Source organism: Prinia subflava, chromosome 21 (assembly GCF_021018805.1).
Source record: "Prinia subflava isolate CZ2003 ecotype Zambia chromosome 21, Cam_Psub_1.2, whole genome shotgun sequence".
Taxonomy (NCBI): domain Eukaryota; kingdom Metazoa; phylum Chordata; class Aves; order Passeriformes; family Cisticolidae; genus Prinia; species Prinia subflava.
In genome coordinates this window covers 7,512,966-7,530,474 of record NC_086267.1, presented here as the reverse complement: position 1 = coordinate 7,530,474, position 17,509 = coordinate 7,512,966, and the positions used below count along the sequence as shown (strand labels likewise).

The following is a 17,509-nucleotide window of genomic DNA, read 5'->3' as shown; positions in this document are numbered from 1 at the left end:
CCTTAAGGTGAATCACTTGGGTTTCTTTGACAAAGGGAAAAAAGGCAGGTTCGACTTCCAAGAATGCAGACTATTGAAAGAGGAAGAAAATTAAGTCAGTTTTCTACTGGAGATTCTGAGGCTGACAGCATTTGTTTCCAGGGGATCAAATGCCTTTGAGCTCTGATTGGGAAGGGCATGTAGAATTAAATAATTTTTTCATCTCTTCAGAAATCACCATAGTCTGGCATCTTGACACTGGAAAATTTTTCTGGAACACTGATGCACTGCAGAAAACCTTCTGAGTGGACATTTTCCCAACATAACTCAACAATTGAACATTAACTTGCTCTAATGCACCTCTGTTCTTCCATCACTATTATTTCTGAGCTCCTCATATGCTTTCATCAGTTCCCACAATCCCACTCTGGAAAGGCATTACTGTAGTCATTTTACAGATGATGAGAACAAGCAACTAAGAAAACAGTTCTTCATCCAAGATGACACAACAATATGTAACCTAGCAGTTTTCCCCTTTTCTGCCCCAAAGATCCAGCACCCTGAAAACAGAGCTTCCCATGTAAAGTGCATTTCCACCCCCTTTCTTTGTCTTGCCAGAACTTAAGAGATTCAGAGCATACAAAATTAACAAACCACATGAGTTACCGGATGGGTAACTGAGCAGTGCAGGACATCTGAGGCACAACAGTTAAATGACAGACACATTTCCACAAGGGTTTAAGCCCCACATGCTGCCTAATTACTCCCAAGGCGCCGCTGATTCTGTGGCATGTCATCAGCAGAATCAGCGAGTTGGACAAAAAACAAACAGCATCTTTTTTTCCTCTCTTTTCTTTCAGATACTCTGAGGGGAAACAGCTGTTTTTCCCTTCATCTGAAGAAGTTCATGATAAAAAGGAGGAAATGTCATAAATTACACAAAATGCCAGTGTAAGCTTCAAAGAAAATGATAAATGATTCTAATAATTTCATGTTTCTCATTAATGCCTCTGTATATGGGAGTTTAAAAGTACTTAAGACAACAGAGAAATCTCATCTGACTTTTGAAAGCCCTTTTACAAATCCAGGATACCCTCACTCTCTCAACTGTCATCAACACTATATCAACCCCATGTGCCAGAGAGAGCAGTTCAGCACCCCCTGAACTGCACAGAACCAGAAACGCCTGATTTCAGCCACTACCATTTCACCAAACCCAGTCCAGCTGATAATCCTGCAGAAACTTTCATTGCTCATCTCTCTGAAATGTACTAATCCAAATCCAGTTCCTATACTAAAAGGAAATAAAATTTCATTGGCCTTTTTGAGGAAGGAGATGCTTTAGAAAAAGAAGAAAATATTGTAATTCTAGGCAGAACCACCTCTGTGAGTCTCAGAAGAAAAATTTCTTAAGCCAAGTCAGGCTTGCAGGACCTTTTACAACTGGCAGTGAGGACTTCTCTACCAGCCAGCCTCAACTGGGGATAAACATCACCACTGGATGACAGGGGCAGTACATCAGAGAACAGGGGAAGCAGCCTACCAAGCCCTGCAGCCCCTCATCTACTCGGGGCTAAACCAGCCATGACATCTACGTTTCAAGGATGGGCTCCATCTGCTAGAGCACACAGGTACCATGCCATGAGCCCTGAGCACAGGCCACATTCCATATGGACATAATTCCAGTGACTGCTGGGTACAGGCGCTACTGGACCCTACTCCTTCCTATGGTTAAGTTTAGGAAAAAAAAACAATTAGCACAGAGGGAAGGAGGGCTAATTAACAAACAGGAACAAACAATCAGTTCTACCAAACCATTTCTGCTCTTTAGTAATTATTAGCCAAGTAATTCATAACAAGTATTAGTCCGGCCACAGTTTCTCTGTGCCTCCATCTCCCCACCCTTCTTCTTCTCCCAGTCAGGGATTTATTAAAATTAAACAGATTAGATGGAGCTCCTGATACAAAAAACTGTTCAGCAAAGCCTGCGGTGGGGAAGTGCAGAGCAAACACCAGAGACATTTGTCTCTAAATTGCTCTAAATACCTTCTGCAAATGAAATTCTAACCCAGCTGTGTTGAGAGAGAAAATGAGGACTAACTGGTCATTGTCAGCACAGAAGAAGATCAGGCAGTTATAATATTGCACGATATACTAGGGGCTAAGGATCTCTCGGCAACAATAGATTTTGTATCAGGTTACCCCGGGTAATCAGCACAGCTTTTAGGCTCAGCTTTCCCTTGCTTCATTGCTTCGATGATAGAGTTGAAATCCCCAAGCTTTTATGATTAATTACTCCCCGTAGGTCCACATATTTCAAGGAAAAACTCATGGCGCAGAGCGACCACCAGGCTCCAAATTTTAATGTCATCCTGACGGCAGGGCGGGGCAAGCAAGGTACCTGTGTGATTGGAATGTCCCCTTAACTGGCACCAGGACAAGCAGCGAGAGGATCACACCCAAAGCGACGTGTCATGAACTACTGGTCATGACATCATTGCCAGAACACAAAGCTGCCATTCCTTTCTAGGTCCTCTGCCTTCAAGATGAGCAAAGTGGTGCATATACTTGAACTCTCCATCTCATGACTTCAGCTCTCAGGCATCTCAATAAGCATTCATAACTCCAAACAGAAAAATACGTATTTCATAGGCTTCCCTACCTTTCAAAGCTCAAGATTTTCAGCTCTAGAATCTGAAGTACTTTGAAGTACTTACAACTTCAGTGTATATGTGGGTCACTCCCCTCTGAAGTTTGGAATTTGTATTTTCAGTATCATTTCAACACTTTACAGTGCTCCACAATGTACATAATTACCTTCAAGTTAAAATTGTCATTATTTATGTGTTGTGGTAAGCAATATGGTCGCCAGGATTGTAGCAAAACATGGAGTGAACATCACCTGGAATGCACTGCAAGATGTGGAATAAAAACTTTAGAAATAAAATAGGAACAAAAGATAGTTCCATTATGAGTCAGAAAGTAAAATAAATTCTCTGTAGGCAATGACCAAAGTATGCTGCACCTCACAAAGATGATATAGGATTTGTCAGGATCTGTTCTATCCCTGCTATAGAAAAGGGCTAAACTCAGTCAGTAGTTTACCATTTCAGCCTGAAAGTCAGGCTGATCCCAAGCTTGACCTTAACCTGACCTTGTTGACTTTTACCAGGTTCTTTGCCTCTCTCTGGCTCTCTTTGGAAACATTTGACCTTTTCACCCAGAGATTGGCCATTCTAAACCCAGTGTTAGTAAGGGTTTGAACTGACCAGCTAGTCCACAACTCTGAACTGTCCTCATTGCAGAAAAGATCTGATAACAGTTAACCCAGAAACTTCCCATGTGTCTTCTGTATTCTACAATTCCACATCTGGTGCAAATATTGCACTAATCAGTTGGGAAGAAAAGAGACTGATATTTCTTATAAACCTCAGATCTTCTTTTGAGACAGACTAATTGCTTTGTCTGTAACATCTAATACTCCACAGCAACACATTTTGACTTTACACTAATTCAAGGTCCCTCATTATCACAACCTAAAGAGTTCATACCTTTCTTCTTCAGGAATGCTCTTCTGGTTGCAAGAGGACTTTGGCGGACCCGTGGATTCTGTAAAAATTTCACTGCTGTCACAATCTGAAGAGGGTAGGAGGATTGGAGAAAAAGAAGAGAGAAAAGATCCAAGTTAGGTATGGTCAAATCCCTATTTTACATTAGGCATTGTGTACTGCAAGGTAAGACAACACACCCATCCCACAGAGATGGTCTGGAGACAACACCAACTTTCAAAAATGGTTCAACAAGTATCAGAGCTTGTGGCTGAACTCTAAACAGACAGCAAAATTATGGTGTTTCAACCTAGAAATTTCTTGTTTAACTACTTTGGGAGCAGCTCTACCTGTACAAAAACTCCTTTAAGATTACCTGGTGTTTCTGTTACTTATATGGTGATCATCCTACCTAAGTTGGCTCCTACAATTAAAGCCAATCTTGAGTCAGTGCATGTGATCTGTAACAGTTGGCTTATTGTATGAAATCTTCCTTTCTAACTGACTTAAAGCTCCCTGCTAATTCTAAGAGATTAAGGCCTTTTCTGCCATCATTCTAATTTATTGAAAGTAATAAATAAACCTCAGCTTCTCACAACTAGAGAAGTAGCAACTTCACATGTCTTGGATCACATAACAACAGTCAAAAAAGTCACTCTGAATGACACAAACGAGTAGGCAAGTAGTTAAATTTATATTCCACACCAGCAAGAGCCACAGATGACTTTTGTCTACAGACTTCTATATCCTTCTTTAAGGTGACAGAGCACCTAAAACAGAGCACTTACACAAGCAAAGGATAAAGTCTGGGATAATACTCAATGGCATCAACAACAGCACTAGATTTTTACATTTCCATTTGGTGCCAGTGAAAGGTATTTGATTTTTTTCTTTATATGGTAGTTCCATTTTCCACATACTTCCCTATATTGTTATACATGTTATTACATGTTACTGCACCAGTGATTCTCTCTACTTTTATACAAAAACATCTGTTCTGATTGTGGCATCATGAGGAATAATGTGCTAACAGCACATCCATGTGAACTAGTGGAAGAGATTACATCGCTTCTCTAGAGCTAAAATTAACCATCCTAATATGTTAGACCCATGTTATTCAGGTCTTTAAGAGTTTACCTTAAAATACAGTTTCTGGAATTCAGTTCTAAGAAGATTTCCAAAACTTTTACAGCAGAAAAAGAAGGGAAAATACAGCATCACTCCTGAAATCGCTAAGTTTCACTTTGTGTTTGAATCAAACGCTTCGAATATGCATTTCTGGTCAGAGAGCAAAGTTCTGATGGGTTTAATGGCACTTTCAATGTACTCCTCAGTGCATTCCATCAATGTTTTTTTCTTTTAAATTGCATCTCTTATTTCTTTAAATACATTAATCAGGCTAGTGTAGGCAAAACGGATCCATTGGACAATGCAATAAACATGAATTATCATCTATCCAACATGCATAATGGCTTAAAAATACATAATAGCAGGTGTAGTTTAAATGATTAGTTATTACACCTGTGGTGGGTCTGATTCAATTGGGGAAAATCATCTTTAATAGGTTAAAAGGTTTAGATCACCAGGCTTCCCTTAAAGTGGCTGTAGAGAGGGTATGATGGAGTACGCTGTCATTACTAATTCATTTAAGAAAAACATGGGGGATACGGCAAAGAACAGCATAAACGAGCGAATCCAATTTAAACATCAGGTAAAGCAGAAAACACCTTTTAAAAAAGCATGATAAATGAATTTGGAAGAGAGAAGAAATTGACATATTTATTTTAACGGGAATTTGACAAAGTCCCAGCACATTTCAAAGTTGGGAGGATAAAATGAATGGGGTATTTTTAATTCTTTTCATTTTCTTGTTTTCCTGCATTTTTTCTTTAAGTTACATTCAGTAATTTTGAACCACAAAATAGTAGAGCAAAACACCCCACATAAAGTACACTTTGGCTTCATTTATGTGCACTTGATCTGTCTCCAGCTGAAATGCAGGTGACAGGCAAATCGCAGATTTAAACTGTGCTGATATTGCTGTGCCAGATGCAGAAATATAAAGCGCCCAAACTAATAACCTTATGATAATATGCTGAATAAGAAAGATGCCCAAATGTGCAGACCGACAGACATGTGAACATATCAAAGCCACTCTCCTTCTAACAATAATTACTTGTTTGTGTCTTCAGATACTCCTTAACACTCCCTCCCACATTTAGTGAGATAGACACAAACGGCCTGCAGACTTGCAGTTCTGCAAGCTCTTATATTTAATTATCAATTTTAAGTATTACAAAACCTGTGAGAAATTAGCAGTATTTTTCATTGTGCTATTTCAATCACAACCATGTGAACATTTCATTGATTCTAACCCTTTATTAAAGCTTATTTTTACCTTATAAAAATGTAAATATTTCAGTAGTAAATTTCAGTCCAAAATAAACTTCTATTTTATCTCTCCCCTGCATTACTTCCTCCATTATTCACAGCCTTTTAAATCTTAAAACAAAATGAAATTATAAGCAACAACGAACTCCATAAAAAGAATCCTGGACATGTATTCCTCCCTCCAGTAATCCCATGTTTCTCACACTGTGTTTGCATTTACCTCTGAACGTTTGTTCCTATAGGCTGAGCCAAAATGTCTTCATTTTTATAATTAATCTTGTATACACGAGCAACTTACAAAGCAATTTTTGCCATGTCAAAATGCCAATATTTTCAACAAACATACACAAGAATTTCCCTCCCTTGTAAGGATCATTTTCTTTGCACAAACAAGAGCAACTGCATTCCATAATTTAAACAACAGAAAAAAACGAGAAAGATGAGAAAACTTGCAGTCCTGTGTCCAGCCAAAAAAATCATGTAGCAAATAGCACTCTGACTCAGCTGCTAACATTGTTCCATACTATTTCTGTAGCATTTGTAACACTTCTCCAAATTTTTATGCTATTAGGACACTGCCAAATAATGAGCATTGTATCACTGTGTTGATTCTTAGATTGCCAGCACGCACTGTGGAGCACACAGGCTTTATCTAATGGATCAGGTACACACTTGTATTAAAGAAAGAGAGTCTATTTGGCTTTTAAAAGCCAGTCAATGCCATAAACTTGCTTTTCCACCACCATCTCTCCTGCAGTGACAAGATCCACAAAGACATCTTTCTGACTGGGTAGAGATGGGTGGAATCCTGCAGCAGGTCTTGTCCTACAGTTTGATTTTGCAATTAAAAGATCAATGTCACTATTCATAGATTATATTTGCAACTGGACAAATGACATAAATCCAGGACAAATATTCTGCTTCAATGTCAAAGATCTAAAATAAAGACAGGAACTTTATTGCAGATGCTATGGGAGAGCAGAGAGCTGGCAAAACTCTGAGCCAAAGCACAGGACTTGGACAATAACTTAGCAGCCAAGGTCCTTCATTCTTAATTTCCCTCCCTTTTGTGTAAATGGGAAGGATAAAGACAGAGTTATTTCTTATTGTGCTCAAAGCTGCAGGGTTTCCAATAAAGCAATCTAAGCTACTTTATCAGTTGCTTGCATTAAAAAAATAAACCATGAAATCTAAAATACTGTGGCAAATGCCTATTTTCTGCCAACTTTAAAAAAATTAACAGAAATATAAAATATCTTCACCAATAAAAGTTACACAGGATTTGGTAAGAGAGTTCCACGCAGAAAACAGACTCAAAAGTCACTGGGAGCACAGCCTCTGATACATTTCCTAATGCTGGGAACCCTCTGTAGGTTATTACTAAACAGCATTTGTTGATAGACTGAGACTTTGAGATGACCTGTGATGTAAAGGCTGGGTCTGAATTATACGTTGCAAGGGATGGTATTTTGTCTTTCTGAGTGGATCTGTATCTGTTTAAAAGCAACACTTCTTTTCATTAAGCAGAGGCGGCCCAGGCCATGAACTATGCACAGACAGTTTACATTACATGTGCGGAAGCAATCAACACTGGCAATATACATGACGTATGTAAAAGAAGTTCGAATTAATTTTTTTCCAGTGTATTAAAAAATAATAATATGGCAGTATCAACAAACACTCAACCTATTTCAGCCAGAGCAGAAGGCCACAGCTATAGGGCAAATGGAACTGATCAATATATTAGCTTACAGCAACACCCCCTCAGTGTACGGCTGTATGTTTGCAAGGCTCGGAAGATTAAATTGTCTGTGAAAGGTTTCTGCACTCCTACTCTAAAGGAGATACCCAGAATCCTGTTAACAAGCATCAGGCCGAAGCCAACTTACGTTTTAACAAGGGCTGACTTAAAAGCCTGGCACAACAGTGAACAAGAAAACCCCCTGCAACAGAAATGCGGTGTTTTAGTTAGAAATCAGTGCCCTGCCAGGACTAGCTTGACAAATATGGTTATCGGTGGCACACGGAAATAGTTGCAAAGCAGCTGTTAATCAGGGAAACACATCATAGAACGCTGATGCCAGCACTCGGGAAAAATGCAAGAGGCTAATTATGAAGCCGTATATCTCACTAAGGAGGCCCCGCTGCCGCCCGGCCGCGCTCCCGCCCGCCGCGCCCGGGACCCCGCTCCTCCTCCGGGACCAGCCCCGTCCCAGCGCGGTGACCCCACCCCGCATCCCGCCAAACGCGCCCTCCGCACAGAACGGGCCATTTGTAAAGGAATTAACTGCGGGTCGGCCGGGGAGGAGGAGCGCTTTAAAGCCCCTGTGGTTTCACTGAGAGTTAAATGAAAATATACAGAACCCCAGGAATTATTTCGGTTGAGAGATAACCTAGAAACCTGCAAAGTTCGGCGCATCTCAAAGTTGGAGGGAGAAAAGTTTAAAAATGCTGTAACAATAATGGCAAAGCCCTCATGTAAAACAGTGAGGGGAATAAAAATACAATTGAAAGCGACATTCATGCGAGGCAGAAAAGCCAAGATTAATGGGAACAAAGGCGAGGAAGAAACACACTTTGAGCCATATCTGAGATGAAGAACTTGGAACTAAGAGAATAAAGAATAGCAGCCAAAAAAAAAAAAAAAGAAAGAAAGAAAAAAACAAAATAGCAAACAAACAAACACACACACATCAAAAAAAGACACAGACACACACAAAAAAAAAAGAAGAAGGAAAAAAAAAAAAAAAGATAATAGACCAAAAAAGGGGAAATCCCAGGTGCTCAGAACTTGGACTATGAGTGACACTTAACTCAGAGGCACCCACACAAAGGGTGAGGAAACTGCTCCCGGCCGTGTCCCTGTCATGGGTCCCGCTCAGCCTGGAGAAAACGAGGGTCAGGGGGGACCTTTTTGCTCTCTACAACTCTGTCAGCAGGTTGTAGCCAGGTGGGATTTGGGCTCTTCTCCCAGAAAACAGGTGACAGGACAAGAGGAGATAGTCTTTAGCTGCATCTGGGGTGGTTCAGGTTGGACACCAGGAAGAATTTGTTCACAGGGTGATTCGACATTGGAAGGGGGCGGTGGAGTCCCCGTGCCCGAAGGCGTTCAGGGAAAGCCCGGACGCGGCAGGCAGTGCTCCAGTCTAGCTGACAGGGCAGTGCTGGGTCACAAGCTGCACTCCACGGTCTTTCCAAGCCAGAGGTCTTTCCAAGCCGACCCCGTGCGGGCGAGGCCCCGCGGCCCCGGGGCTCCCTCACGGCCCCCGGGGCTCCCTCACGGTCCCCGGGGCCCCTCACGGCTCCCGGGGCTCCCTCACGGCTCCCTCACGGCCCCCGGGGCTCCCTCACGGCCCCCGGGGCTCCCTCACGGCCCCCGGGGCTCCCTCACGGCCCCCGGGGCCCCTCACGGCTCCCCGGCCGCGCCGCGCGGACCCCGCGCGCCCCCTGGCGGCGCAGCCGCCGCTCCGCTCCCGCCGTCAGAGCCCCAAATTAAGTGTTTTCACTCAGTGGAAATGAAATGTTTTGCAAGATGAAACAGAAAGAAAATTGAGGTTTTAGGTAATTACTAGTTGGCATTTACATATCACAGGCTGGTTCAACACCTATTCATTTTCCTCTTTTATTTTCAATTTTTTAAAATTGCTCATTAAAACGAACACATGACAGGGACGGGGGGAAAAATTGCTCTTCCTCTTTTTCCTGAGGACTACAAAATCCAGATCTACTTTAAATACATTTATCTATAATTATCACATACAAAAAAGCCTTACTTAATTTACATGAATAGGGTGACCAAAAAAAAATTAAAAAAAAAAATTATAAAAGCCAGGAAAAAAACGCATGTGAGCTGTCAGTGTGTTGTGCCTGCGGAGTGCCGGGGCCAGGCTGGAGCGAGCAGCGATGGAGCAGCTGAGATCCCCGGTGTTCTGCTACCCCGCTGCCATCCATCCCACCCCGCAGCTCAGCTGGCACGCCGCGCTCTCGGCTGCCTTCCTCCCCTTCAACACACTTTCCCCTCATCTCTTCTGCTATTCCCACTACAAAGAAGTGACTCCACACAGTCCCTGCTTTCAACTTCTTTGTTCCAGGAGCTACTGCACACTTCCTCCAGCTGCTCCTGAAGGCGTGACCTTTCCACCTCCTTCATTCACACAGAATAAGCCTTTCCTCACATAACCTCCGCATTTCCAGGGATCCTGCTCTGCAGCTCCAATCACACTCACAGGCTCTCAGCTCGGTGTATTCTCCACTCAGATTCCCTTTGTTCAATTAACTACATCTATCCCATGCAAAGCCCTTCATTTTCCTGCACCCCTCAGCTTTTTTTAAATTTTAACCTTGTGAAACTCTCATTTAACCCCACAACGCATTTTGGAATACAATTTGTATTAAAAATGCTATATAAAATAAAGTTTTATTGTGTCATATGTTAAGGACATAAAACACCCCGGATACAAGTGTACAGGAGCTGACATGATAGACTAATATATTTTAAGGTCTATTGTGTAAATATGTATTTAGGGAATTCTAAAGCATGGTATTATTGACTCAAGTCTCTCTTAAAACACATTGATATATGGAGTAAAAACCCTTATGAAAAGTAGCAACATCGTCTGTGTAGCAGTCACCTTTCAAAGTGAATTATCTGTCATCTTCAGTTTTTTATAATTCGATTGAGAACACAGTGGACATCTTGACAAAATTCCTGTCTTTTTAAGAGAAATAATATTCAAGCTAAACTTACAAGCATAAATCTAAAAAGAACCAGAAACTTTTACATGTACATTAAAAGAAATGTACAATAACTCTTTCTATTTGCAGAGAAAATGTGCTAGATGTGTATTTTTTTTATTTCAGAAATACACCTCCAAATGAGACTTCATAACATCAGGCTTAACACAATAAAAACTGTTACAGGGAAGTGATAAATGCTGGAAAAACATCTTATAAGAAATATGAGCAGAAGTGCAAACTAAATGTATTAAACTGATAATGCAGCCATAATAAATTTAACCAGTGAGCAGCATGAACCTTTTTTCTAGAGTTCAAACATTTTAACTTTCCATTGAAGAGAAATCATCTTACTTTTGGAGGGAAAATAAACTCAAGAATCCCCTTTTTGTACTTCTGCCTAGCTGAAGTTGCGAGCTCCCAGTAATCCCCAGTAGCACCAAAGAAGGAATTGCAGCGAGATGAGCGGGGTGGGGTGTGGGGGATGCCGCCCGCGGTCCAACTGGCAGCGAATTATTTGAATTATTTGGAATTATTTGAAGTTGTGTTTACACGAGAACGGCGGCCTGAGCGCCGGGACCCCCGAGGATGAGCCGGGACTGACCGAGCTGCGTCTCACCGCGCCGGGGAGGGAGCGCTCCCCTCCCGGGAGAGCCACGGCAAGGTCACCAAACCGACTCCACAGCACCTGAGAGAGATGCCGGACCGAAGGTCAAAGCTTAGGAAAGAGAATCAGCTTTTTATAACTTTCCATGACAGTACCCAGTATCTACAACTTGCTTCTCTTCCTTACAGGAGGAAGCTTAGGGATCACTGGGGTTATGCTGTAAAATTAATGCTGTTTTGAGCTCATTCACTCCAAAGGAATGTAACAACCTAGCGTCCAAGGTGCTCACTGCAGCAGAACTAGGACTGTTCCCTGGCTCCACAACTGAAAAAAATGTGAGATCGAGGTTCCAGGGGAGCAGATGAGAGCACCTCCAACTCTCACCTCCCTCACTCCTCTCTCTATCCCCGTTGCCATTACCGCAGAGCTCAAATACAGCAGCTTTCAAAAGAAATCCCTTTTACCCTGTTCCCTTCACATGTGTAGAATGTAAAAACCAATGAAGCTGTAATTTATTACGTTTTCATTCGTTTAACTGCAGGGCAGACAAGGGCTGCAGGATGATCATTCACATGTTAGGGAGCTGGAGAACGGTGCCAGGATAGAAGTCTGTGTCACACTTAACTATTGTGCCTGAGTACTTGAAATCACTATTGAATGGGAGGCTCCAGAAGGCTGAATCAAGTGCAGATGCACCACAACAGGAGCACAGCTCACACTTACTCAGATCCTTCTAATTCCACAGTCAAGGGACTGGACATAACCAGTTATTCAACGGTTTAGATTTAGTCTAAGAGTACTGAAAGTAGAACCCATGTTCAGAAGAAGCTATAAAGATGTTTTAGACTGAAAATACTCAAATGACAGGAAAAACCAACAAGTTACTAGTCCTCGAACCTCCTGTTTCAAGAACCCCATTTCACAGAATTTTTATATCATAGGAAATGTAGATTAGAGAATGAATGTTTTCCTTTCAGCAATAAAGCCCCAAACAGATAGGGCTGAAGTCAGGGGGCTGTGATGATGTTAGAACAAGGAAGACCTGAATGACAGAATAAATATAGGAGATACTGGAGGAAACTATCTGGATCACCAGAATCTAACAATCCAAAGGTTTCATGCTGAAAACATTAAAGAAGCTGGAAATTGTGACAGGTGCACAATAAATCATGCAAACCACAGCAGTTTGGAAGAAACAACAAAAGGAGGAGGACTTAAAACACTGGAAGACCTTTTTGTAAATTTATTTGTTTACTTTGAGCTCTTTGGGACAAGAATGGTCTTTTTCCTCCGCATTTGCACAGTGCCTGGTGCTGGTCTGCAAACGGCCTCCTCAACATTTATTACAACACAAATAATAATAAAGACTGAGCAGACCATGCACTTTGTTCCTGCTGTTAATTGCCCCATTAAGGGAAAAACGAAGTAAGGGGCAAGAAGCCTGATTGGCCAGAGCTGCCCCGTCTGTGGGGACTGCAAGTGGAATAATTTTATAGATTCAAAAGCAGCTGCGTCCCTTGTCTTTGTCCAGTTCTCAGCAGAACAGAGCTCACATCACTCAATTCCTCCTGCAAATCTAGCAACTTGTATGACCAGCCTCAAAAGCAACTGAGCTTCCTCGTCGATTCTTAGGTTGCTTCCTCTGTAACAGGGGTGAAACACAGTAAAATGGCAAACACAAGGAACATTTCCACGGTAGCTTTCCAGACCATAAATATTCTGCAAACAATGGGCTCACTTCACTTTCCCCTGGGGTCAATCCAGCATTGTTCATGGATGTTACATTCACTGCTTAAAGAAACAAAGCATATAAGTGTCAGGACAAATCCAGGATGCTGCCCAACCTAGACAGCACTGGGTGTACCAAAAAACTGCCTGTGCCAAAAAATCCAGCATACTGACCACCCACTCTTCTTTCTCAAAACACCTGAGTACGATCCCACCATCCTAAACTGAGTTAAAACGTCCAAGAGAATGAGTTCTACAGAGAATTAAACTGATGCCTATCTGCTTGTCCCAAATTCCTACATAGAAATTTGGGTCCAAAGCAGGAAGGCCTGAAAAACCAGGGACGGTTCAAAACAGCACTTCTACTGGGTTTTATTTTTCTTAAACCTTGGCACAGCCAGCACATGTCAGGGACTATTATAATTATGCTCTTTATGTGCTGAAAAATTAATAAACAATTACTCACTTCAGGAAAAAAAAAGAAAGCAGCCATTTCCTTGACAAATGCTGCAGAAAGCATCAACAATCTCTCTGAAATCTGGGTCCACAGCAGGGAATTAACACCAAGGGAAGAAGGGGACCTGCCGCTGCAGACTGGAACAACTGGAAACCCGAGGCTGTACTGCAGTTTTCTCAGGAGTCTGTGCCTGATCCAAAGGAGCTACAAAGCATTTTTATATCTTTGTAACAGACAAAAAATGTACATTCAGTCTTTAATGCTGCTTTGCCTCAAGTACAGGCCAGTCAATTGATTTCTATCAAGCCACAAACTCCAAAATTTGGTGTTTGAAATGCACTAGTTTCAATCCCTCTAGGGCCAAAAAGGGCTTCTACACTGCCTTCATGGCTGGCAAACCTCTGCTGTGGTCGGAAGTCAAGCTCACCATCCCAGCAAACCATGAGAAAGATAAAAAATACACACTATCCTGAACAAATGAATGAGACAGCAAACATCTGGAACCTTGATAAATTGTCATAGAAATTTATTTACAGCCTAAATTTTGACTAAAATCTGCCATTCAGTAAGTTCTTCCCTAAAATACTGGCAAGTACTATATTAACTTCCTTGAGAATCCACAGGGAATTCTGGCGCACTTGCACTGAAAGGCTTCCAATATTCTTTAAAAAATTAAATAAGCTAAATAAATCCCGCATATCCCTTTTTAAGCAGACCCACACTATACAGTCTTCTCCCCATCTTACATCAATGGTAACCCAATTCAAATGCCTTACAGCTCTGTCTGAGAACCAGTGGAGAGATCAACGCTTTTTATCTTAAGGATTATGGATCACTCCCTGGGTGACTAACACACCCAGCAGCCCATTAGAACCACCACAAAGGGCAGCTGCTCCTCCTCCCACCCCTCTGACTTGAGAAAGCAGCATATAAAACTTCACCCCTTCACGTTGCAGTTCTTCGCCTGCCTTGTTTCATACTCTAAACACACCAAGATTTATTAGCCTTTACAGTAAAAACAAATAAAATGATGATGAAGTAAAAACACAGTGATGTAAGGGCTGCAGCTAGCACCGTTTATCTGTGGAAATCCAATTAGTGTTCAAGTGGCAGAGATACCTGGAAAAGTGCTCACAATTGAATCAAAAAAAGATACGAAAACATTAACCTGATGGCTAAAAACTCCACATTTAAACATTTAAAGTAATAAGGGTGCTTTTATTGAGTATTTTCTATATTTCATTAGGTTCCAAATTGACGAGGAACCCCAGAGATGCATTTCCTGGGCTCTTGGATCCTTAGACCAAACGCTTGACTTTGTTCTTGGCGTTGTAAAAGACAAAAAGAAAGAGTGTTTCTTGCTAGAATAGCAAACTTCTTTCCGCCACAGAAACTACAGCAACAACCGCACATCCAGGAAATGCTGGAACACCTATGAGGATATTCTTTGATCTGAGACATTCATTCTGTACTCACCATGATGTGAGCAGAAATGTTGTTGTTGTTGTTTGAATTATTTCTACAGGTAAGAATGCCTGGATTGCCTGTACAGTTGTGCTTTACCAGAAACTCTTCTCTCAAAGCCATCACCCACGTCCCTTGGCTGGGAAAGGGACCACACTGATGAGATGGTTGCTGGAAAGACAAGTACACACTGCACACCTTGATGGGCTCAGGAAAGGAGATGGGAACGGAATAAACAGATTAGTCAAGCCCCCAGCAGCAGGGCCCTCAGATTAGGTCTGATTACAAGACTTACAGAAAAAGCACACAGCACAACGTCCCTGCTGTGCCCTCTGAATACTGTGACTCTGCTGCTTTCTGCCAGCATTAAATTCACTTACATTTATTAAAAGAGGAATCAGGAGAGAGTCACTGTCAATGAACAGAAGAGCAAACTTCTGAGTACCAAGCTCTCTAAGAGCACAGAACAGGAGCCAATAATATTTCACAATTTGGGGAACTTCTAATAGAACCTTCCCCACGGGTTTGCTTATGGCAGAACAGTGCACTTGCCCCCAGCACCCATTTCAGTGCACTGCTCTGAGGCTGTACAGAGAAGTTGAATATACACATCCAGAATAGACTGCGTTAAATGCAAAATAAAATGCTCTAAGATTCCATTCCAAGGTGAATTTACTGAGTTAAAAGAAGCAAACTTCCTTGAATTATACAGAAAAATTGGTTTTATTTTGTATTTTTCCATCTATTTTTAAAAGTCCAAAGGCTTTATAACCTTTGCAGGGATATTTCACGACAGATCACTGTCAGGATTTTTACTTAATGTTAATCCTTAATTTTCCTTTTTTTGTAATATGAATCCACTGCTCAGAAATAAATTTAAGGTTTAAGAATATCATATGAAGAATTTCGGCTGTACTGGGTACCAGAAAAATAGTTATTTCCTGACTTTACTGTTTCCCTAGGCTGTCACTCCAACTCAAATGTTCTGAACAGACTAGCCAGATTTGTGGCATTCCCTTTCTGCAGAGAATATTCATGAATTAGCTTTCACATGCCACAGAGTGCCACTTGTCATTAGGGAGAAATTTCTATATGTCTTTAACTTTTGTGCTTGGTATGTAGCAAATTACAAAGAGGAATATGATACCCAGAATTTGAATGCTGAAATATAAAATGTTTAATATAAAAAAACTGAAGGAAAAAATCCTGTATCAAACAGATCCAACACAGCAATATTTAGATTCCCCTCCTCTCCATCTCCTGTAACCAACAGGGATGAGAATGGGGTGAAAATCAGTGGTGAGAGACCTCCTGCTCTTGTCTGGAGTATAAAGAGTCCTGGTTTATTATTCTGCATTTGCATGTGGCAGCAAATGTGTAAATGTTTTAATAATACAAAAATCCCAATAGAGTGGAGGAGGAGGATATGAAAGAAAGAAATACAAGGACATTTACTTTCTTGAGAGTGAGATAGAAAGGAAAAGAGAGAAGGAAGATGACACGATAAGGGACAAGGCAAGCTTTTCTGGGGTGTATCTGGAAAAAGCTAAAAGAGAAATCATTAGGAAGCCCATAGTGCATCTACAGCGATACAGCGCGGATCAATTCATTTAACACTGCCCTGTACATTTACAGAAAAGTACTTTTGATATAATAAAGGCTCATAAACACACAGAAATTGGGTTAGACCTGTTTCAAATTCCTGCCAAACAATGGTTCAGAAAAAATGAAGCTCTATTTTAATTAGCTCGACTCAGGAGTGATTTGATAACAGCAGATGCTGTCTGGATGCTTTCAGCTTGATGGGCTCCACATACATGAACTTAAGAGTGGCTTTGATGCAATTAGGTACCCCTCTGTCCTTTAACATGTGTTAAGCTGAACCAATGGCTTGTGTCTATTTAACATCTTGAACTAGAGGGGTATTGACACTCCTTGTCATTCTTCTCCAAAAGTGAGGACCTGAAGTGAAGAGAAGCTGCTTATTTGGGGCTTACCCACAGCTCCAGCAACTTGAGGACAGAGAGGAACAGGCACCAATTCACTGCTCACAATGTAATATTAAAATCTTAACATTAGGTCTGTTTCTACCACAAACCACATTTCCTGTCATATTTACAGGCTTGGTTAGTCCCAGTCAAAAAACCTGCCCTTTTAATTGCTGCTTGAACTCATGTCATTTTCTGCAAAAACAAGAGGGATTCAATAACAATTCCGTACATCCCTTGCAGTCGCATATTCCCAGAAGATCCTCCATAGACACACTGCTCCTTTCGAGTGCCTTCCACACAGTCGTGGTACTGCTCTCCCATCTACTGTCCACCACTTCCTTTTAGAGACAACTTCTATCCCTGGAAATATTTGTGCATTGATATCTTAGAGGCCCTTTTGCCTTTCTGAAGGGATGTACCTACCTCACTCTGCAGCCAGAAAGCACAGGCATTTGCTAAAGGACACATGCAACATAGGAGCTGCTTTAATGCATCAGGGACAAGGCTAATAGGAGGTCTTGATTTGTTAATTATCTGTCAGTTTGTCACAGCTGGGCTGCAAGGAGTGGGTGAGGGGGAATCTTTCTGCTTGGTTCTTTCTCTAAATGCT

General features: G+C 41.5%; 1 protein-coding gene across 2 annotated transcripts in view; it reads right to left on the bottom strand.

Moving 5' to 3' along the window:
* Positions 1 to 17,509, bottom strand: part of PEX14 (peroxisomal biogenesis factor 14) — a 65,592-nt gene that overhangs the window by 29,578 nt on the left and 18,505 nt on the right. For both annotated transcript variants that reach the window (XM_063417109.1, XM_063417108.1), the window contains one exon: positions 3,531 to 3,615. In XM_063417109.1, the coding sequence (XP_063273179.1) occupies positions 3,531 to 3,615 (85 nt within the window). The remainder of the gene's footprint in view (positions 1 to 3,530; positions 3,616 to 17,509) is intronic.